The 25,298-nt window shown below is 40.1% G+C and overlaps 1 protein-coding gene across 1 annotated transcript in view; it reads right to left on the bottom strand.

The window, feature by feature from the left end:
• Positions 1-25,298, bottom strand: part of Kdm3 (Lysine demethylase 3) — a 294,533-nt gene that overhangs the window by 62,388 nt on the left and 206,847 nt on the right. Inside the window, exon 6 of the mRNA XM_068229839.1 lies at positions 8,349-8,568. Coding sequence (XP_068085940.1) covers positions 8,349-8,568 — 220 coding nt within the window. The remainder of the gene's footprint in view (positions 1-8,348; positions 8,569-25,298) is intronic.

The raw sequence follows: 25,298 nt of genomic DNA, 5'->3' as shown, positions 1-25,298 counted from the left end.
GTGCACGAACAGCTCACACATTTATAAAACAAGTAACTTTTCAATCACGGGTCGAATGCCTTTCAACTTTCATACACGGCTCGACTGTTTTCTGGAAGAAATATAGAGGTCATTGTTGTGGATCCTATCGTAGACTACCCTTGTTTCAGTTGTGTTTTCACACTGACAGACTACAGTTACCTCTTTGCCCAAGAGAATGCTAAAACTGAGACAGTATATGTGTCATGGTGATGCAAATAAAATTTCAAACTATGTTTCACATTCGCATTTAAATGCTTCTGACCACTTTATAGCTCCCCCCTGTTTTCAAACCTCAAATGAAGATATAATATGTCCAGGAGATACAGGATGCTATGGACTATGAAACAGACGAAGAAGGAGGTGATGGTGAAAGTATCAAGGGGCCAATATACTGCATACAGAAGGGCTTGGTATCTTGGAAACGGTGATGATGTGTTAGAAAAGTCCATCTGAATGCTGTTCCACAAAACTACCACTACTAAAGGGAATTAAACATCTCACAACGAGAAAACAAAGGTCTACTGTTTGTTCAAAGAATGAAAAACCGCCAATTACTTCGCGTAATACAGTACTGTGTCATTTCTCGGTAACTGATGTAATAGATGTGAATAATAAGTTAGTTGTAGGGAATAGATTCTAGGTGTAGTATGCCATCTGTAATTGGAAATAGCCTGATGGTGGTTAATGAATCTATCTATTTGAACATGAATTAAGTCATCAAGTATGCTCTGATTACAGGTGGTTAAGATACAAAAGTAAATCTCAAAATAAGCCTCCCTATCTTTTTGTAGTAAACAGACAGTCAAAATAAAGACACCCACCCCCTGTTAAGTTTGTTCTACTCGTTTTTCGACAGTCGTCAAGAGTTATTAAAAGTTGTTGCTGCTGCTAGTGGTTTAACGTCGCACAAAAGTTTACAGTGTGCCAAGATGGGGTAGTGCAGGGATGTGTAATAGATAGTGGCCATAGGCTTAAAGTATGGTTTTAGCATTTTCCCGGTGTGAAAGCAGGTAACCACGAAAAACTATCTTCGAGGTTGCCGGCAGTGGGATTCGAACCCACCATCTCCCGAATGCAAACTAACAGCTAAGAGACCCTAACCGCTTGGCCAACTTGCTTAGTAGTTAATAAAGCATTTGTCATAGAATACAATAAGTTGAATCTCTTCTCTGACAAAAGGATATCGAACCCTACTTGGAGAATCAATTCACCACTTCATCCTTCAATTTGTCACTAAAATACTGTGTCCTATACAGGTCCACTGTTCATCAATGGCATTAACGAATGTGTCTGATATTGATAGACTGCCACTCTGATCTTGACCTTTCACAACTGTTAGACCATCAGCAAATACACAGCACTATTTCTGCAATTATTGAACAGACATGTACCTCTTCCTGTTACCACTTTAATCAGTACTTGGCACAACGATCTTGAAACAGTTGCTGCACCACTGTTTCTATGTTCTGTTTCACAAACTTACCCAGCTTGGCACCACTTGTCAATGGGACTACAAACTAGCAGATTTAGTAGAGAGCTCCATTCCTTTGGACCTGAATAATAAAATAGGGAAATCTACTTTATGACATACCATCGAATATAGAACGACAAATTGGAACAATAGGAAACAAAGAGGAATGAAGAAAAAGTCGCCTGAACTCTTGACCTTTGAGAGGTCTCCAGTGCATTGTGCTGGAAAAGCCACTAATAAGAAGAGAAACAATCCTGAGTAGAATATTTGGAATAGCTATTGGAACCAAGAATACTTTCCTTCTATGGGTATTAGCTGAATTAGCCTTTCCAGGGCGAATGTATAGTGTTGTAACTCACATAGTTCAGTGTTACCACTGCAAGGCAGTGCTAGTGTCAGTTCGTCTTAACACGACTTCACAGCATAATATGAAACAGCTGGACCTGGAGCTTGTTGGTGCTATACTGCTAGACTTCTTCACATAACTGAAATACAGTTTAATGTGCCTGTTATTGGATGCACATTATAACGCACTGCAGTACTGTTTGCAGAAAGAAATAGCTAAAAAATGCAATGCAGAACACTCACAATTATCAAAAATGATCATCTCCAGTTGGAAAGAAACTTTAATTACTTTCCTTGTTGCTTTAGAAGATGACCTCGACTTTGCCTCTCTTGATATTTCCCTTCACCCAAAAAATAAATCTGGGGTAAATGTAATGAAATACCATTTTGGGTAAATATAATAGGGGATGATTCTTTGAAGAGCACAATTTTTTTTTTTTTTTTTGTGGTTTTACGTCGCATTGACACAGATAGGTCTTGTAGCGACGATGGGATAGAAAAGGCCTAGGAGTTGGAAGGAAGCGGCCGTGGCCTTAATTAAGGTACAGCCCCAGCATTTGCCTGGTGTGAAAATGGGAAACCACGGAAAACCATCTTCAGCTCTAACCGCATGGCCAACTCGCCCGGTAGCACGAATTTTGAAACACTTGAAGTCATGTGTCATACCCACACAGCCTGAAAATATATCACCCCACAACGGGTCTTCTCCTTTATAGATTTTCTTCCATTGTAGCGTCTACACGTTTCAGCACATCACAGAAGGCTAATATAGGATATTTTAGACAATGAGTCTCTATGGCCAAAGACCCGTAATTTGGAGGGAACGCTGAATTTCAAAATCATATTCTAATAATTTCACACATACTCATCACTCAGTACAATTTTGTTTGCTGTTCTATGAATCAGCAGCCACATACATAATACACTTGATTATTGCCTGTTCTAGCTGAACTGTTATCATTAATGGACAAATCTATGGACTTGGCCTGGTTTAATATCTGTCAGTGAAACAGTGTTCCTTATCTGTTCATGAATAATTCACTTTACCTCCAGACTTCACCATCTCTCATCCCGTGCCACTGATCTTATCTTTTGTGTGAAGGCAGCTTGTGGGCAATAGCAGTGAACTGTGAGCGAATTCCTTTCATGGTACTAGCCTATATCGGGCGACACAAATTAAGATTTTAAAAAATAGATGTAGGTTGATCATCACTGATTAAGCCCCGTATAAGACCAAAGGAAGTTGGTCAAATCTATTGTATGCTCTTGATGGTGACTCCTAGAGTTACAGTAGCTTCAACTGTTATCACTATGTTGGATAACTTCGCAGACTTTTTCAGTGTGTTTTGACACTTGTCATCAACTTGGAGCCCGCTCAATTGGCAATTTCAAATCCATAGCATTGAAAATGCTGTTCATATCTCATGTAAATATTGCAGGTCCATCTGTTTTCGGAGCCATGCACACCGAGTGCTCTATAAAACACCTGAATTATCACAACTGACGTGCTAAAAAGCTGCATTGTCAAACATTCATCTTTAAAAAAACCTTAGGATTAATGTGCCTTAAGATTTATAACCTGACACAAAACAGCTTGGCATGATGCTGACTGCATTTAATAACACTCTGTTCACATGCAAATAATATCATACAGTGTGTGACGTGCCAGGTCACCTTAATTTTAATATAAATAAATACTCGCTCATTTCCCTCTCCATAAACAATATCCCTTGGGCACCAGCCTTCATACTTATGGCTTGAAGACGATAGTTGATAATTAAAATAAATAAATAATGAGACTCTAGATACTCCCAGAGGTGGGGTGACAGAACACGAACAATTAAGTACATTTAAACTAGGAAATAAAGGATTGTTAATAAGAATTTTGAAAGTACAAATTTAAAAAATAATTTATTAGGATGACAAACGTGACGGTTTATTTACAAAAACTGAACTTACGGACACAAAAGAAAAACAATGAAATAATATGTAATAATGAATTTTCACGACCGCATTGTAATCGAAACAGACTTTCAATGTATTAGGTCGTGTTACGTACATGTAGTACGTGTTGAAGAGATGTTAAGTACAGAACAAAAATGGCCAGCCGGACACCAGTGGGATCCGAACCCACAACTTCCCGATTTTGCGTCGGTTGCTCTACCAGTTGAGCTATGGGGGCCTAGGCCATCTTTGTTCTGTTTGAAAGGATCTGAGCTACAGGTCTGGCACTGTGGTCATGAAAATTCAATATTCATTGACATGCCCCACAACGGGCGAGTTAAACGCACTCTACAGTGTGCTAACAGCAGTGCCAGACCTGTAGCTCAGATCCTTTCAAAGAGAACAAAGATGGCCTAGGCCACCATAGCTCAATTGGTAGAGCAACCGACGCGAAGTCGGGAGGTTGTGGGTTCGGATCCCACTGGTGTTCGGCTGGCCATTTTTGTTCCGTACTTAAAATCTCTTCAACACGTACTACATGTACGTAACACGACCTAATACGTTGAAAGTCTGTTTCGAAAATTTAATAAAATGAACTGATACGTGGAGACTTGCAGTAATTTATGCCATTAGCTCACCATTTGCAGATTCTGGTATCTGGACACGTTCGATGTAGGAGCTGTTGTTTGATGATCCTCTCGTGCTACCATTGTACCAGTTGCTGTTGCAAGTACCAGTCCTATTTCCGATTCATGCATTGCCCACTAATTGGACGACTTTCCTGACCTTAACCCTTCCTACAATACTCATTACATAATGCGGTAATGATCCCTAATTTCAATATCAAAACCACCTACGGTTGCGTTCATGGAGAGAATACACTTGTATTCTTCCCTATTACAGAAATGCAGTGTAACTAAAGATATAACCAAATTATCTCTTGTTCCAGACAAGTCAAAAACCGGTCTCCTGCTAACCTTATGTCTCGTCAATGAGATAGCCAGTTCTCAATGAGAGCAACTTTGAGTAGTGCTCTACTCAGATGTGTAGTGAACTTGTAAACTAAACCTCCTCTTGTTACCTCGTATAATAAGTAAGACGCGTAAGACCTCCTTCCTCTATCATCATGACCACCAGGCGCTAAGACGTTCAGCAGCTGAGATGTTAAGATGTTCTTGTATTACAACCTTCCGACGTTGAGGTATTCAGATGCTCTCGAGCTCTTGTCCTGGATGCATATAGGCTCCAAAATCTCCTTCCTTCTACCATATCACATGATCCAGTAACATGTGACATTCTATCCCATCTTCTTTCCATTGCTGTATATCCATTATCTTGTTTTGTAACGTTCATGCACATAGGTTGAAAGTTTGTGCATTTCGTAAGCGTCATGTAGCAAAGTTCGAAAAGTAGGAGTTAAAAATTTCTAACGGTCTCTTCAGAATATGGAGGGGACTAAGAAATTCTTCAATCTCGATTATGTTCTTTTCCTGGTAAAGGGCTAAAATTAGAATGGTGTGTCCAGTTGCCTGACCTCGGGCTAATGGAAATTTACTGCAAGCTATTAATACGGGTGATATTGTAATAACTTACTCAAAACTTAACTCGTTCATTTTTTGTTATTGCCATGATACAAAGAAATGAGGTGATAATGTGAAATAGATGACTAAAATCCCTATATAAAAGCATAATCACTTGGAATGGCCCACAATAAATTAAATATATACATCTTTCCAATTAATTACACAGTCTGATAATTTTATATACATTCTGCGATGTTCAAGACATCACAAGTGAGTCGTGCCTACACAACACTGCTCTTTCAACTGTTATTGCAACTAACTTCTCTGGACTACGGAGCCTTACGGAAGTTCCAATACTTGTTAATTTACTCGCCTTGGCGTTTCTAAGCTTTCCGCAAAGCAAAAAAACCTTGATAAACCTGTTTTGCAGGAAAAATTATATAAATATAATTCCTTTCATTATACCCTGTCTTTGTGTACTTCATTCACACCTTCATAACTTTTTTTTATACAACTTGCTTTACGTTGCACCGACACAGATAGGTCTTATGGTGACGATGGGACAGGAATGGGCTAGAAGTGGGAAGGAAGTGGCCGTGGCCTTAATTAATGTACAGCCCCAGCATTTGCGTGGTGTGAAAATAGGAAACCACGGAAAACCATCTTCAGGGCTGCCGACAGTGGGGTTTGAACCTGCTATCTCCCGAATACTGGATACTGGTCACACTTAAGCGACTGCAGCTATCAAGATCAGTCACATTAACTTTTGGTAGAGTGAGCAGTTTTAAACAAATATAGTTTTGGAGTTGGTCTGGCTTTTAGAGTGATGAAATATAACATATGGTAACAAAACAATAAACAGGACTACAGACCATACCCACAAAATTAGGATGTAGCATGAGTCATGTATGGTAAACCTATTTCTGAAACATTTGACAAATTGTATCTCTTCGAAATTGGAGATATCTTTTAGGGAGAAAAAGACATCTACAATGCAGGTGACCACACAAACTGCATTTCTTACTGGTTATGCTATTCTAGTGGGATACTCTAAAGAAAAAACATGTAGACAACAGAGTCAAATAAGAAAACCTAAGGAAACTGCCTGGTGGAATGATTATGTTAAAAAGGCTATCAATGACAGAAACCTCGCAAGAAGTTATATCAAGCAAGAACACTGGGAGATCAACATGAAATGGAGGAGAAGCTGTCACTTTACAGAAAGAAAAAATTACAGGTCAAACAGTTGATTGTAGCTGAAAAGCAGAAATGCAAGGAAGATCTGGCTACCAAAATAATGCAGGATGGAAATAAAAAAACTCTTATACAGTACTGTTATGAATAGAAGAATTCAAAATAAATCTATCCAATCTGTAGGTGACTAGGGATAAGACCAAAATATTACAAGAGTTTCAAAGGCACTTTGAATGCTGAACTGTTATGAAAATGTCATTCCATTAGACAACGAACCTTATGATTTTGGCAGCACAAATACCACTAGTCTGACATGGTTGGAAGTAGAGACAGCAATACCTAAGCTGAAAAACAACACATCAACTGGATCAGATAATTAAGTGTTGAGATGATCAAAGCACTAGGAGAGGTTGGACAATAGTGGATGTACAGGGTACTAAATAGAATCTGGAAAGAGAATGTAATACCCAATGACTGGAAGCAAGGAGTCATCTTCCCATCGTTGAAAAAAGGTGATAAAAAGAAATGTACCAACTACAGAGGTATAACTCTGCTGTCACATGGCCTCAAAATCTACAAATCCATCCTTGAGAGCAGGATTAGAAAATATGTTGAACCTACACTTGAGGAGGAACAACATGGATTTAGACCTAATAGATCAACTATAGACCTCATTTTTGCAACCAGAATGCCCTATGCTCTATGAGAAGTGTTTTTCTGGACATCGAGAAAGCATATGACCATGTACCACGCAGGAATATATGGGAATGTTTGAGACATAAGAAAGTGCCTGATGACATCATAGCATGAGTACAATGATTATATGATGAAACCAAGTGTTGTGTCCAGATCCAGGATGGAAGGTCAGGTTGGTTCGAAATGAAGAGTGGAGTCCAGCAATGAAGTTGTCTTTCACCACTTTTCTTCATAATCATAATGGATGAAGTTTTAAAAGCGGTTAAAAGAAAGGATCCAACAACTAATGCCTTGGTTTTTGATGATGATGTAATGGTATGGGGCGAGACAGAAGCAGAAGTACAAATTAGACTAGATCTCTGGCATGAAACTTTTACAACCTTTGGTCTCAAAATCAGCAAAACGAAGACAGTTGGCTCGGTGATGAGTAGAAACTCTCCAACAGTTCATCTAAGAATTGGAGATGAGGAGATGGATATTGTAGACAACTTCCAGTATTTAGGTAGTGTTCTGTCATCAGACAATACCATACATCAAAAGATTAGCAACAGAATACAGAAACCTTCCAAATTCTATCATGCTGTACGTCAAATACTTTGGGATGAAACATTTCCGTTAGTTTTCAAGATCTGCTTGTACAAAATACTGTATATCTAGTACCTATATTGACGTATGGCCTGGAAGCAACAACACTTACTGGACCAACAAAGAGTCGTCTTCAGGCAACAGAAATGAAGTTCCTCTGTTCTTGTCTACAAGAAACAAAAATGGATAAAATTAGAAATGTGGATATCCGGCAAACGCTCGGATTGGAAAGAAGCTTGCTGGAGACTCTAGAAGTGAAGAGATTGCAATGGTATGGTCATATGAAAAGAATGAACCCTAACAGGACTCCTCGAACATACTTTGACCACAATGTTCCCGAGAAGAGACCAAGAGGAAGACCTCGTGATTTTGGGAAAAAGATATTGAAGGACCTTGAAATTAGAGATGTGAGCTGGCATCACAATATATGAGCAGCATCTGTGGATGAATAGGACAAACAGGAGGAGGCTCGTACACAACTGCACCCAGCTTGCTGGAGCAAAGAAATGATGATGATGCTGATATCCTATTCTAGCACCCATGCCTGAGAGTTAATAACAGTACAATACCTTTTGTTGTGCTAGGCGAAGAGACTCCTCAAAATGTTTGTGAACAGCCTGTTCTGTAGCACGTTGTTTTTCCAAGCGTTCACGTTCCTGTTCCCGCTCCAATCTTTCTCGCTCACGCTCCATCTGCTTCTCCCTTTCTAGTTTCTCACGTTCCAACCTCTCCTTCTCCCGTTCCTTATGCTGTTTCTCCAGTTCTCGAGCCTCTAATTCACGACGTTCCCTAAAACATAGAATTAAAAAATTAACTGACAAAAGGTACCAAATTTTATGGTGTTGAAGGTAATCACAAGAAAGATATTGTAATTATGAAATATATACTGGAAATTTTTATTTTAAAATATTTATCTAAATTACTTAAATGTATAAATTGAGAAACAGGCCAGTCAACTTTCAATGGTTCAAATTACAGAAGCAGGATAAATTTTTCCATCCAATGAATGAATGAAACTCCCCATACAATTACAGACAGTTCCAAAATCAACAAAGAAATTCTTCAGTAATTTATCTTTCTTCAATAGTTATTTTTGCAACCAGAATGCTCTATGAGAAGTGTTTTTCTGGACATCGAGAAAGCATATGACCATGTACCACGCAGGCATATATGGGAATGTTTGAGACATAAGAAAGTGCCCGATGACATCATGGCATGAGTACAATGATTATATGATGAAACCTTGTAATATGAGATGTTTATTAGGTGAAGAAACCATCAGATATAAACCAAAGTTTTGTAATACTACATAGCTGCTAATCACACACTTGATTCTCTCCCACAATAAATGTTACAGATGACTTTCTCAAGCCAAAAGCAATGAAAAAACATTTAATGAATATTGAATATTCACGACTGCATTGTAATCAAAATCGACTTTCAACATATTAGGTCATGTTACGTGCATGTAGTACATGTTAAGAACAGAACAAAAATGGCCAACCAGACACCAATGGGATCCGAACCCACAAACTCCCAATTTTGCATTGGTTGCTCAACCACTGAGCTATGGTGATTTAGGTCATATTTGTTCTGTACATAACATCTCTTCAACACATAATACACGTATGTAATGCAACCTAATATGCTGAAAGCCGATTTTGATTTTTAAAAAAAAAACGTTTATAACCTAGTCTATGAACCAAGTTGTATCCTTTTCATGGACTGTACAAATTGTCTAAATGAAATATCATGTTTAAGGGGCAGATTTCTATGACAACCATATTTGTTCTATGAACTTTATTCTGATTTCTAACTATGTGTAAGTCTTCTGAAGGAAATTGAGAGGCATTTAATTTGCCTTAAAAGTCATACTTTTGTCATTCCACAGAATTCTACAGTATCTGTATACAAGTTCCATGTGCAGTATTACTACTGCTACAGATAGGTGTGTCTTTTTGTGGAAGGAATATTTCTCAGTGTTAGTCTATTTTCAGCAGGTAGCAAATAGCAGTAAAAGCAGGGAGGGAGGAGGATTATTGGAAATTCCTATTAAGTTGCATAGCTCTTAAATTTGCCCTAGAAGCACGACAGGCAAGTCCCCAACGTCTTTTCTCATATGAAGACTGGGTTAGGGAATTTTCATTGTAATGGTAAGCCAGCTTGCCTACCGTCATTCTCAATCAGGTTGGGGATTTTCATTATAATGGCAGACACTCACTCTCCGCCTGCCTTTATAGATTCTCAGAAAGACTCTCTCAGTGGTTTTCCCAACTGAAATGAACATGGGTCATTACAATGACATCAGTAGGAATGGCGTGATTAAAAGCAATGCCTTCATATGAAATACTCGATCAAATGAAAAACCACACATTTTCTCACTTTTAACGAACAGTACTATGCTGCCGAACTAACAGTCCAAAGCTACAGAGCTGGAATGACCAAGACGCAGACATCCGTGATCCGTGAACAACCTTCGTCCTTTTTTTTGGCGGGGGGGGGGGGGGGGGGGGGGTTCAAATAGTGGATAGTCCCAGGGCAAAAACTATGCACGTTTACTTACCAGTATCTGTTTCCTGGGAGTGCCCGATGAGTCGGAAAATCTCAATTCACTACACTGGCGGGGGAAAGAACTATCTGACGTGGAGGCAATTTTTCCTCCAGGCCAGAGAAGAAACCACATCTTTGCTGCTAATTTGGAATAAAATTAATGTAGATTTAATGAAAGTGAAGAGGAAGAAGCTTTTCCTAAGAAACGGCTCTTTTCAGGGTTGAATTTTGAGTTATTTAGTGAATTGTGGTACTATAATTTGGAATAGGGCTAAATTGTAATTCCAGACCAGTTCATACTACTACTCCTACTACTACTACTAACTGAGCCATGACTTAAGTGCGCACACTACTCATTCAAAACAGCGCGTCAGAGTAGGTATCGAATAGCTGGCACACTATGATGAACCAGCGTGTTACGTACCAGCAGTATCAGAAAATGTATGAACCAGAGGATTGGCATGCTAAAGAAGAAAGTTATCTAACTCCTCAGCTATTTCCCCACCAATATTCAGTTAGGCTGTTATACTCGGTACGCAGCAGTAATCCCATCTATCGGAGTTGAATGTCAGCATAAGACACAAAGAACATTGCAACAAACAACAGTCAGTGTAATGTTATTGTTGATCTATGTTACGCGCTTTTGATTTTGTAGGCCTTCACATTATTAATTGCCTTCCAGTTCTGAAATACCACTCTTATCATAGTCGGTACAGTGAAACTGAATAAAACATAAATGATCGGAAATAATATTCTCTATAACTTTTGTTATGTAGTACTTTTCCATAAGACCAAGAACATAGGTATTTAAAAATTAAATTTTAGGTGCCTTCCCCTAAACTACCATTTCACCCAGGGTGAATAACATTGTTTATAGCTGAAACTGTAGTTTCTTATTCCCCAACTCTATATACCGATTTTTATTAAATTCAGTTTACCCATTTTGTCGGGGCTTGGCGTTGATATGGACTTAGCAACAAAAATCCAAATTAATGAGTATCTGTGTTATAGCCAGTACGGTAAAAATTCATAAGGCATAAATGATCAGAAATTTAATTCTATATAACGTTAGTTATGTAGTATTTATCGATATGACCACTAAAAATATAATATAAATATTTGAGAATTGAATTTTAGGCCTTCCCCTAAACTACAATTTCACTCAGTGTGAATAAAATAATTTATAGCCTAGATTGTAGCAGCTCACCCCCCGACTCTACATACCGATTTTTATTAAATTCTCTTCAGCCGTTTTCTCGTGATGCGTGTACATACATACAGACAGACAGAAATTACGGAAAAGTAAAAACTGCATTTTCTTGTTACTGTGGACATGATCGATACAGAAATACCATTCTTTTCAAATTCTGAGCAATGTACAGACAAAACTCTTATTTTATATATAGATACACCCAGAAACACAGGCCTCTTGCATTCAAGGTTTCAGAAGAAAAATAATAACAATTATAATACTCGTATGACCTCAGCAATAGCATGCAGGGATTTTTACCTGACGCCATCTACTCTGCCTGCATGTCAATGTCAATGTTCGGTTTTACTAAGGAGAAATGGTTATCTGTTGAGCTATCCATAGCTGGGTTTTAATTTTGAGTAAACACTAAATGTGTCACCAGAGATCTAGTCACATTTTACATGCCGACATCGTACTACATGCAGTGCGGAATGGACTTCTCTCCGCCCTTCAAAAATCTGCGGGGTTTGAACCTGCCATCTTGGGATCCGGTATTCTCCGATGATCCACAGTGGGGCTCCTTAAAGAAGTGACTTTCCAGACACTCTGATGACTCTGTACACCAAAGTGAAATGAGAATATCTCCTTAACGGAGAGAGTTAAGACCTTAAGACTTCTGATGATAAAACTACATCTACTTACGACATACATCTCTACACCAGCGGAAACAGTGTTTTTGAATTACGAACTGTGTGACTGACAGAAGAATATGATGGATATTAACGAGATGTAAGGAGTCTGACTCCCTGGAAAGGCTATCAACTACAGAGAACATCTTTAACATCATGAGATGGCAAGGGGTCCACAACATTGTGCTAAATCTGAACCAATGGAATGCTAACTTTCTAATTAGAAAATCTTACAGGCATAAATAAGGATATGAACCGCTAATGCCTTACTGAGAAGCTGAGGATATGTAACTGAACAAAGAAGAGCTTCCTATTGATTCTAATAGATGATGATGTAATAATATCGGAGACGCCGAGCTGCCGAAATTTGGTCTCGCACGAGTTATTTTACGTGCCAGTAAATCAGTAAATCTTCCGACACGAGGCTGACGTATCCGGGCACCTTCAGATACCACCTCCCAAGATGGGGTCAGAAGGCCCGCGCCTCAACCGTCTGAGTCACTCAGCCCGGCTCTAATATTTATGAAGGGCATCCGGCCGTAAAACAGGGCTAAGTCCGCATGTCCTACACAGTTCGCAACCGCGGGAATAAAGCCATGGAAGAACTTACGACCCCGCCCCCGAGTTAAGTGTGTCATGCGAATTTTCAGTTGATCGAAATGCAACACAAAACAATGTTCTGGAGAAGAGCTGAAGAAAATTCCTTGCGCCCGATTGTAACTGAAGTCCTGACTCCGAAAAATCTCTCTTTTTACTGCATGTTCAGAATAAAGGTTGCCGTTGATGTTACAGTTCGAATTAACACAGTATCTGGCTCTGAAAAATCATTACTTTCCTTTTGTTTATAACTGTTTTTCCTCGCACCGACACACAGGTCTTATGGCGACGATGAGATTTTTAAAAAAGGGTTAGGAGTGGGGAGGAAGCGACCGTGGCCTTAATTAAGGTACAGCCCCAACATGTGCCTGGTGTTTAAATGAGAAACTACGGAAATTTATTTTCAAGGCTGCCGATAGCGGGGTCCGAACCCACAATCTCCCGAATGCAAGTTGATAGCTACGTGACCCAAACCGCACAGCCACTTGCTCTGTGTGAAATCATTCCATATGTTTCATTTTTGGAAGATGTTTGCAATTAATTTCCAAATTGCAATTTATTACTTTTTTGAAGGATATGCCTGGAATCAATTCATCACACTACAGCGTCGTTTCTAACGAAAAGCTGGAATGAATAACTGCCATGCAGATGAGGATTAAGACCAGGTAATAATGGTATAATCAATAGTTATTGAAGAACAAAACTTTCATGCCGGCTATTAAGCAATCTCTACGCTGGGATTTCGGGATGTTAGGCCATCTCAAACTTATAATGTTTCCCCACAAGTGCGAATGGCATCTTCACAATTCGTGATCCAGAAATGAATTGTCTAAATTAATTGCCATTCCTCAGTAAAAATATGTTACATGAACAATCAAACTGAAGGAGCTGCCGCGCCGAGATTGGTTCACCTGAAAGAACGTGGGTTCGATTTTCCGTCATTAAGTCGAAAAATTGAGAAATGTAGTGTCCACCTCTTGGAGAGGGATGTGCTCCAGAAGTTCACTCAATCTACACGGATAGTAGGACCCTTCATCTGATACTCCAAATGTGCTTGTACGAATATGGATATGCTTACTAAAATCAAAGTTCTGCGTTTAACATTGTTGAAAACCATTCAACATGCCAGTATACATTATGTTCCATGTGTAACTCTTACGGAGTGTGTTCAGATGAGTGACAGATACATTCGCATTAAAACAAGAAAATCTCACTGAATGCGGACAAGAAAAGTTTCATTAAATTAACAATGGAAATATATGTGAGGTTACAAGAGTGGCAGGGGTATCCAATGCCCGCCCGGTTGTATTATACAAACGAGCATAGCTCTTCACTTCGCTTTGCGCACCTCTTACTCCCCCGACTCAACAGGCAGTCAGAATACTGTACATCCGTCACTGAAAGGACAACTGACGGTGGATTTACTGCCCCTGGGAGAGAAAGAGTTCATTCCATCACCTGAGCTGCACGGTATTTTACGAAGCTTGCCGCGAAGAGAAGACTTCTGAACACGCTTATTTCATAGCTGTACATCCGAAAATTTCGATTCGAATTCAAGCCACAGCAAAAAAGACGATACAGCCTGTTCCTCATGTACGGTATATCGGAACGAGCCATGAAAATCTCATCACAACCAAGCCGGAACCGCTACTTCACAATCAGGTAATTAAATCGCATCCCTCTTCTGTTCTTTCCTTTTCCTTTCACTACCATGTACTCATTGTTATAACCAAGCATGACGTAAGGACTGTTATTAAAAAATCCACCTTGAATGAGGAGAGGTCCTTTAATGCGTGGATATTTAGCTCTCATATTATCAGATATCTCAGATTATTTACTGTCCGGCTCCATGGCTAAATGGTTAGCGTGCTGGCCATTGGTCACAGGGGTCCCGGGTTCGATTCCCGGCAGGATCGGGAATTTTAACCATAATTGGTTAATTTCGCTTACACGGGGGCTGGGTGTATGTGTCATCATTTCATCCTCATCATGACGCGCAGGTCGCCAACGGGGGTCAAATCAAAAGACCTGCATCTGGCGAGCCGAACTTGTCCTCGGACACTCCCGGCACTAAAAGCCATACGCCATTTCATTTCATTTCATTTTAAAAAATATGTTTTTGTATCAGAAGCCAGCAAAATGTAAATGTTCTCAGAAGAACTTACTCAGAACATTTCAGTTGTCAACTGTCAATGGATTAGCCAAAAGAAACAACTCACAAATGTAACTACATAGTGGATAAATGAATCGATCGATATTATCTACCCGAGGAAAAGGAGAAGAGCATAAAGAAAACACCAGCATCAAGTACTGTTACTACTACTACAGCACGGGATCGAAAAATAAACGATAAGGCAATAGCAACAAAATAATGAGAATAAGTTCTGAACCAACTGGATGACGGACAAAATAGTCTCAAGTCTTTCCCAGCTAGGCCCTATATACCGTCAAGGACAATGTATGGGGGTGGAGCGCCATCTTCGATCGAAAAAAGAGCTTGTTATGCCACCAAATACATTAGAAGTTGATTATACATGAGGAAGCCCACAAGCATTGGTACGAGAAAATTTAAACCGAAAATACTTTTGAAAATCAAGATTAATTACCACAGTAAACACGAAATCCACGTAAATATCACTAATAAATAATGAGAATATTGTCAATTACATTTAGAGTAACTAGAAAGCCAAAACTATCATATTCTTAAACATGAATGAGTTTAAAGCATCTGGATGATTTCAGAATTCATATGCTCTTCCTAGTGCAAAAAAAAAAATCGCAAGACCAGAGGGCATTATGAATGCTCGAGCCGACAAAGGCGGAAGGAGGGGTGGAGGAAGAATAGAGTATATAGTTCTCCTCCTCTGGAAACCTGATGTTCTTCGAATTAGCAATTAATTACTCCCTCCGTATTCACTCCCCACGACATAAATGAAACCAATAATTTACAGTATAATATGACTTTCCTTCAAAAAGAATGGAAATGCTCCTCACTGAAATGAAAATACCTTTAAACGTTTATCTGACAATTTGTAACTAATGCACTCGATTATACTAGAAAGTAATTAGAGAATTTGTGTTACAACAGCACGTTATCACTAGTAGCTGAGTACGTCTGTGGGAAGTATAATTATTTAAGCTGCCGCCCTTATTCCAAAAGCTTCATCGTGCTAAGTTTGAAAGAGAACTGCAAGCTGAGATGAATGGCATTTTAGAAAAAATCTGACATTCACTTCCGGTCATGCATGATTACTTGAAAGGTAAAGAATTAACGCTCGAACTATAAATCGCAATGCTTACGTTGTTTGCATGACTGATCTTGTTATGGTATCACTGTTGCACAAGATATCACCCTGATGGAGCACACTGTTCTTGGAACAGACCCACTACAGAAAATGTAGCGGTGAAAGCGTGGGTCGAAGCTCGTGCTACTTTACTCTTCCTGCATCACGCCGACTGGATCCACTTGCATGGATGATAGCGGATAACAAAGCCATACCGCCGTGGCTTAAGTTCAATATCGCTACCATACGAAACATCACACTACAATCGTTTCCTTATTATGCATAAGTTCGAAAAAGAGAACATAGAAAACGTCACTAGGTTGCTTTGTTCTCAACAATGCCACGCACGCACCAAATAGGTAACAGTAATTCCGAACAGCTGCCGTTTCGGGTAAGTCAGTGTAAACTCCAAGGTCACTTTTCAGTCACCAACACACACAAAGCACCATAGTGCCACGCCAAACACTACTGCTTGACTGGTCGGCATCACAGTAAAGACGTCTCACTCAACGCTAAGCGCTCGGGTGACTGAGACCCGTTGAGTCACCTTGATAGACGTAAGGACTGTCGGACGGCATGCCGCACCCGCCCCTGCCTTGCACTGCAACACCGCTCTATCGGCTAGCTACGCTTCCCCGCACAGATGGATCGTTATTCAAGATGGCTGCTCAGGAGCTCGTCAGCCGCGGCGGCACGGCGATGTTGCCACGTCCCCCGTGACAAGGAACACAACAACATAGAACCGGCTAACGTGTCTCCTGCAAGAACCTCCTGAATGGCATAACAATCACCCTTACAGTGACAAAGCATTACCTCAAAGCAAAATTTTCACACATTCAGGTGTAGGTGAAAGTATGGTAAAGAATAATAAAAGTAATCAGAAAATGTCTGAATATTGGTCAATCAATAAACAAGAACAAGAGTGGTACGGTAGTGCTGAGTCACATGTAGATCGGAATTCGACACGCAAACAGTTTCGCATTCCCCGCCATCGCATGCTCGCAAGCCCACCCACCACAAATGAGGAGCAGCGCTACGATACTATCTATATCGGCCTGTCAACAACAAAAACATTGCATATGATAATATCCCGGAAACCCAAACTGAAGATTTCCTACCAGCTAAAAATTAATTGTGAAATGACGTACAAAAGAAGCATATGCTAATAACAAGTCAATAGTATGTAAGTCAATGCACGGAACTGACACGATTTTAAAGGAAGAGTACAAGGCATGACTCACATAACAAGCAGTCGAATTAAATTAAAGGATGGCAAGCTTTAACGTGAAATCCGAATCGTAGGTTCGTGATTTTTTATTTCCAAAAACCACAAGCTTTGGCCAGAATCGAAAGCAGCCGCCTTGGCGAAAAGACGACCGAATTCCATCAGAAAATGATTAAAGTTAAAATAGACATTATTTCTGTTGCACATAAAGCAAGAAAATAACGATACCATTCACTTCTAATACGATATGTATTAAGGAAAATATCCTATGGAAATGTGCATGGAGGTACTGCAAAATTGGTTGAGGTAGATAAGGTAACAGAAGGGTTGTGGAAACGGTGTCCGGACATTCCATACCACTTGATTTTTGAGGACATTTCGTACCACTCGGTCGTTATCTACCTGCGAACGGTTTTCCCGTAATCCCCAAATATTTACGCCAAGCCAATCTGCACCACTTGGCGTCAAATTGGAATTTCATTTCCACGCCAGCGGGCGTAATGAACCTTACAGACACAATGAAATGTCGTATGGCTTTTTTAGTGCCGGGATATCCCACGACGGGTTCGGCTCGCCAGGTGCAGGTCTTTCTATTCGACACCCGTAGGTGACCTGCGCGTCGTGATGAGGATGAAATTATGATGAAGACAACACATACACCCAACCCCCGTGCCATTGGAATTAACCAATTAAGGTTAAAATCCCCGACCCGGCCGGGAATCGAACCCGGGACCCTCTGAACCGAAGGCTAGTACGCTGACCGTTCAGCCAACGAGTCACAGACACAATTTAGAAATCAGAAACAAATATAATTTAAAACATTTCTTTAAAAAAAATAGTATTTCCTCACAACGGGAATAAACCCTGTAACAATAGAAATAGAAATCGTGTTCGGGTCCAATGTACCAGACCAGCGTAAGGATAGATATTACTATTATTGTGAATATTTATAAACTACTGCATTATTTCATTATCAAGTAAGTAAAATAAAAGATTCTGATGAACTGGCCGATATGGGCTTGAAGGTTACGTGGAAACAAAAACTACTGAGAGGTGGAAGTAGATAGGTACCCGCGAATGACGAATACGAGATAAGAATTAACACATGTGCCTATCAGATCACTTGCGCCCGACGGAAGGTCACACCGTGCGGAGGTTTCTGCTCCAGTAGTGGACAATGGATATACAAATGAATACATTCACCAGGATATCGTTTTTAGTTCCCAATACTTCACATTCTTTCAAGTGGTGCGGAATGTCAATATTTTAAAGTCATTAGCTGACACTTCTCAGGTAATCAGCCGGTCGAGTGGTATGAAATGTCCGGTGGTACGAAATGTCCGTGGTACGAAATGTCCCAGAAGCGTGGATCACGGGTTAAGTTGTTATCAGCTATAAACAAAAAGAGGCATGTTGATGGGGCATTTCAATAACAATTATAAATAAATTAGTTATAGCAACGCCAGGCTGAGTGGCTTAGACCCCAACTTGGCAGGTTCGATCCTGGTTCAATCTGGTGGTATATGAAGGTGCTCAAATACGTCAACTTCATGTCGGTAGATTTACTGGCACGTAAAAGAACTCCGAAGGGACAAAATTCCGGCACCTCGGCGTCTCCGAAAACCGTAAATGTAGTTAGTAGGACGAAAAGTAAATATTATTATTATTATTATTATTATTATTATTATTAGTTATAGCAACAGTTAAAGACAAAACTTTATTATGCTGATGATGATCGTTGTTTTAAGGGGACAAACATCACGGTCATCGGCCCGTGGGTGGAAACGGTAAAATAACACCCGCGGTACGCCCTGCCTGTCTTTAGAGGCGACTAAAGTGGTCCCGTGGTCTCTTAACGTGGCACCGCTTCCACTTGCTTGTACCAGGCTCCTAATTTTCATCTATCACATCCGACCTCTCTTGGTCAACTCTCTTTACTTTCCAATCCCGACGCAACACTCCAAATAAACCAACAAAATTTACTAAATAAATAGTTTGACAATACAAGAAATAAATGTTTGTCGAACAACTACAGGAAGAGATTCCATTTCATGTCGACCATAGGTAGGTGGAATCAATGACCAATATACCTTAGTAGCATACATATTTATTTCCAGGGTGAACAATGCAAAGCCGAAGTATGCTATCTTGCAAATCAAACCCCATTGTGCAACAGCCGCGAAGGGCCATGGCTTACCGAGCGACCGCTGCTCAGCCCGAAGGCCTGCATATTAAGAGATACTACAACTCCTCGGGACCATACTTCGTTACTGCATTTATCCTTGTATTAGCTTTTTCTATGAACAGTTCAATATGTGGATTTCTGGATGTACCACGCAAACGAAGATTTTACTTCCTCCAAGAACCTTTCTTGAACAAAAGCAAATTTGGAGAGACCAAAACAATCATGCACTGAATCCTAAAGTCCTAGAGTATTGTGCTTAAGTGCTAAAAAATGTCAAACTGCTCATTAAGCACTGTTTATATTTGTGCTGTTATGCATTGCTTCGCTTCAAGGTTGCCGACATATAGCTGGTTAGACACGCGATGACCTGCAGAGAGCAGGGAAGTGTATTTTAAGTCAACTCAGTAGTTTCGCATAACTGCATTGTACTTACGATACCCGGGAATAAATGTTAATTCTAATATGACTGCATACCCGGGAATAAATGCGAATTCTAACATGGCAGTAAGTTTAAAATACAATAATGCGCTAAGTCAATCTGGAGACAATGGAATAAAAACAATTTTCTCCAAACGCAGGTCGTGTTACTACATGGCATTATGTCCGGGCGTCTGCTACAGTAAGTCATTAGCCCAGAGGTTGGATGAATCCTCAAAACAACATCACCAAATGCTATGCAGTTACAGGAAAGCCGATGACGGCGCCATAAAATGAGATTGGGACTTCAGAGGAAGAAACGGATGGAAAAAAAAAAAAAAACATACTGCATTCGTAAAGATATAAAACCAATCAGATACACTGCACTGTGAAATTAAATACGATTGTAGCCAATATTCCCCTCATTTCGTCATATATTATGAATGACTAACGTTATCTGGTATAACAAGGTGCGGCAAAAAGTGCTGGACGAAAGACCGCCTGGTTGAGTAGTTCAGCTGGTTCAAGCGCTCGCTGCCTGTTCTCAAGGTTGCAGGACTGAATCCCGGCATAATCGGTTAACATCTGAAGGTGGTCAAATACGAGAGACTTACCAGCATATTCACAAGCAGGATTATTCAGGGGAAATTTCCTCAGTCTTATGACTCTTAATATCGAAAATTAGGCTCTGAAAACGTAACATTATTATTACTAACGCTTGTCTGTTAACTGGGCTGAGTGGCTCAGACGGTTAAGGCACTGACTTCCCGAGTCCGAGTTGGCAGCTTCGATCCTGGCTCAGTCCGGTGGTATTAGAATGTACTCAAACGTCAACCCAGTCTCGGTAGATTTATTGGCAGGTAAAAGACTTTCTGCGGGGATATATTCCAGCACCTCGGCGTCTCCGAAAACCATAATAGTAGTTAGTGGGTCGTAAAAACATTATTATTATTATTATTATTATTATTATTATTATTATTATTATTATTATTATTATTGGTTCGTATCGGCCTACTAAGGGCAACGTTATTTCAGAAGTCTTTTCTGGGCTTGGATCTTTGCCCAGTGTTCCTTCATTCGTTGCCGATGTTGCTCATTATTATTATTATTATTATTATTATTATTATTATTATTATTATTATTATTATTTAAAAGAATAAAAATACATAAAATGAAAGATTAACCAGAGATAAAATTTGCTTACTCAAAACATTATAAGTCGCTTATGAATTGCTATACCGCAGAATCTTACTCACAGCCGACAATATCTTCAGACAATACTCAATCTGTAATTAGTTTGCCTTTGGGAAAGAGGATATACGGCGAATTTTAAGTATAGCATTACAATGGCTCTTAAAGTCCGACTCGTTGGCTGAATGGTAAGCGTACTGGCCTTCGGTTCAGAGGGTCCCGGGTTCGATTCCCGGCCGGGTCGGGGATTTTAACCTTAATTGGTTAATTCCAATGGCCCGGGGGCTGTGTGTTTGTGCTGTCCCCAACATCCCTGCAACTCACACACCACACATAACACTATCCTCCACCACAATAACACGCAGTTACCTACACATGGCAGATGCCGCCCACCCTCGTCGGAGGGTCTGCCTTACAAGGGCTGCACTCGGCTAGTAATAGCCACACGAAATTATTATTATTATTATTATGGCTCTTAAAACATAACACATTGTGCACAAATAGATTAATGAACATAATAGTTCCCAATTATTGTGACACTTTATCGTTAAGCTCAGATCATCGTTGCCATAAGAATGCTTTCTACAGCACACAGATTTTAAACCGGTCCAGCCAGTGCTGTATACAGGCTGCCTTTCGCTACATCAAATGACTAGCCGAGTGATGTCGCGTGACCTCTAACAGAACTTCGAAATAGCTACGACCCACCGCATCCTACCCAAACCACAAAGCAATGTAACAATGTCCTTAACAATACTGACAAGCAAACAGATAAAATGTACTCAGAATGCTGGTGCTGCCTGGGCCAAGTCGTGACTTAAACCAACAAAGACAGGTGCGAGGCTAGTCATGTCTACAATGCTACATACAGAACTAACACTAGTTGGAAACAAGGAACTTCTTCAAAAAGTACAAAGTAAATTTATTCACCTTATTTAATGTTTAACAGTGTCTTCGTGGCTCCGGCGGCAGCGCGCCGGTCTCTCACCCCTGGGTTATATGGTTCAAATTCTGGTCACTCCATGTGAGATTTGTGCCGGACAAAGCGGTGGCGGGACAGGCTTCCTCCGGGTACTCCGGTTTTCCCTGTCGTCTTTCATTCCAGTAACATTTCAATTCATATGCCAGCCATTAATCATTGCCCCAGAGAAGTGCAACAGGCTTCGGCAGCCGGTACAATTCCTATCCTCGCCGCTAGATGAGGGCTTCATTCATTCCATTCCTGACCCGGTCGAATGACTGGAAACAGGCTGTGGATTTTTCATTTAATGTTCAATGGTATAAATATAACTGAAGTAGTAAGCTTCCAAAATATGTCGTCCAATATTTTAGCACCTGTTACAAAAATATCGATTATTATAAAAAATTCGGGAAAACAAGGGGCATTTTTGCCACTGTCTTTATCCACCTCTTTTTCTTGTCTGACAGTGATGGCGCAACGTTTTGTACCATGCTTAACAAGATACATCAAAGAGGTAAGGAATAACGTATCACGGAATTGTGTGCGTCCTGAACAATAAACTGTATCTGCAAAAATATTTCAGGCGTACACCCTGTCCCACTGCCAAACATCCCGCATATTAACAACGGGTAATTGAGAATAAGAGACGATTGCAGGAAGTACTGGTCGGGTGTAAATAACACTACAAGGAAGTTCAAAGCGTCGCGGAGAACTTCTATAATATATTTTGTCCGGGTTAGACCGTGTCGTAATTTTATGTATCTTATATACGTTTCGAATACATTTGAGTATTACTCATCAAGACGACTGATATACCCGTAATCGACCGGAGGTAGTCTCCACAGGCAGCTAAAATGAACTAATACAACTGTACATAAAGTACTAAAAGTACTAAAAATAACGATGGCGGAATTTTATTCCGCAGGAGTTGTTTAACGTGCCGGAAGCCAAGGATATGTTGACGTCGCCTTTAAACACTCTGAAAAGGGGTAACGTGCCTGCCTCTTACCCGGAGGCTCCAGGTTCGATTCCCGGATAGGTCAGGTATTTTTACCTGGATCTGAGGGCTGGTTCGAGGTCCAATCAGACTATGTGACTACAATTTAGGAGCTATCTGACAGTGAGATAGCAGCCCCGGTCTAGAAAGCCAAGAATAACGGCCGAGAGGATTAGTCGTGTTGATCACACGACACCTCGTAATCTGCAGGCCTTCGGGCTGAGCAGCGGTCGTTTAGTAGGCCAAGGCCCTTCAGGGTTGTAGTGCCATTGGGTTAGGTTAAAAGCCAACGTCCTCAGTCAGAATCTCATCAGCCAGCAAGAAATTGAAGAAAATAACTTGTTTTCCAACAGTACTAAGTACCAAGGGAGAAGCAGAATGAATAACCATAGTTAGCCAAATACAGGTTTTTTTGTTTTTGTTTTTTCTCGCTCCGTGTGTCAGGGGAACATGCACGGAAGGCGATAGCGCGGCCACGTGACTCATTTGCCGAGAGATATATTGCTTCATGACCGGCTAAGATGATCTAATGCAGTACGGTAGCGATAACCATTGCTTCACAGGAATCGTTTAGTTTAACACCTGTGGTACTGGTAGCGTGTTCAATGTGTTCGCTTTAAAATAGCGTCGTTTCTGCAGGAATATAAAAAGAATCGTGTATTTAACGAATGATGTATACAGTAGAACAAAGTGTATTCATTGTATTGTGCTATGCGAAGCATTCTTCTTATACAGTGTCGCTTTTGATTCATTCGCAAATTTCCTGGCATCCTCCCTCCCCATAGGAGTACGGTACGTACATTAGTAAAGAAGTTCCGCACCACCGGGTACATTCTTAACAAGAAATCGCGCAGGAGACGAACTGTTTTAACAGAGGAAAAGCTTGACGAAATAGGAGCTCTCTTGGAAAGAACTCCAACAAAATTCCTATCGCGTCTCTCCGTACAAGCTAATGTGTCATCTTCTGCCTACAAAACAACAAAACTGTTAAAAGCAAAATCGTACAAACCCATCCCTGCCCAATATTTAAGAGGACCTGACAGTTTCGCTAGGGTTCGGTACTGCAACTGGTTGCTTCAGTCAGTTCATGATTAAAAAAAAAAAAAAAAAAAAAAAAAAAGTACTTAACTCTAGCGAGATATGAAGATATATTATTATCAAAGGACAGGGAGACGAAAACGTATAATACACTGGGAATAGTAGTAACAGCATACGTACGGGTACGCTAAAAGAGTGGTGATAAGAATCAAGATTAGAGTAGCAGTTGCTTCATCATGGTTAATTTGGTGTTCTCTGTGATGAAGATATTGACTGACGTCGACTGATCAGGATTAAAATTGATGATAATGCTTGTTATTTAAAGGGGCCTAACATCTAGACCATCGGTCCTCGACGAAAATTAAATTAAACGGAATAAGGAAAGAATGGCACCGGTACCTATCAGGATGACACTATTAAGAAAATATGACAGGGACAAGATAGATCAGAGAACCCGTCCCGGAATCAAGGAAATCAACTTCAGAATCGTTCAGGAAAAGAACAACGAAGAGAATATGCATTAGAAGTTTCGGAAACTATATATAGTATGTTACATACGTGTCCTGGATACCTCTCCACCGTCGGCTCAAAATAGCTCGTTTCCAGAAGACGTACCGAACTGAAAGAAAGTATACGCTTTATAATTAAGTACTTGGAAGTATTGTCGTGCTCAGGTTAGAAACTCGATGTGGGGATTGACGTCTAAACCATCGTGAACCATTCAGATAGAGCAGTCAGTATGCAAATACGTTGGAGCATACAATAACAAGATATATTTTTTTTTTTACTATGGCATTCACCCACAGGACATTGAGCCATCAACAATGTACAATGATTAAAATGTTACAGAAAAGAGAAAACAACTGGACAACAAAATAAATACATACAGAATGACATAAAGGGCCTAGAATAGAGCAAAAAACTGAAATACACACACTTGTTCACTTAGATATTTACACCACTTTCCGCCATGTATTTTACAAATTCACTGTACACACAAAGGTCTCCCGTTGCCAGGAACAGCTAGGTATGTGTTGGAAAGGGAAAAAGACAAGAAACAATCTGCTTCCTAGGAAGAATTAAAACAGGTCACTGTATACACTGAGTAATAGAATAACACCGAAGGACAATGTCTCCGAAAACCGTAGTACTTAATAGAATGTAAAACCAACATTATAAGACGACTTCGGAAA

The sequence above is a fragment of the Anabrus simplex genome, chromosome 1, assembly GCF_040414725.1.
Source record: "Anabrus simplex isolate iqAnaSimp1 chromosome 1, ASM4041472v1, whole genome shotgun sequence".
Lineage (NCBI taxonomy): Eukaryota > Metazoa > Arthropoda > Insecta > Orthoptera > Tettigoniidae > Anabrus > Anabrus simplex.
This window is presented reverse-complemented; position numbering and strand designations above follow the sequence as displayed.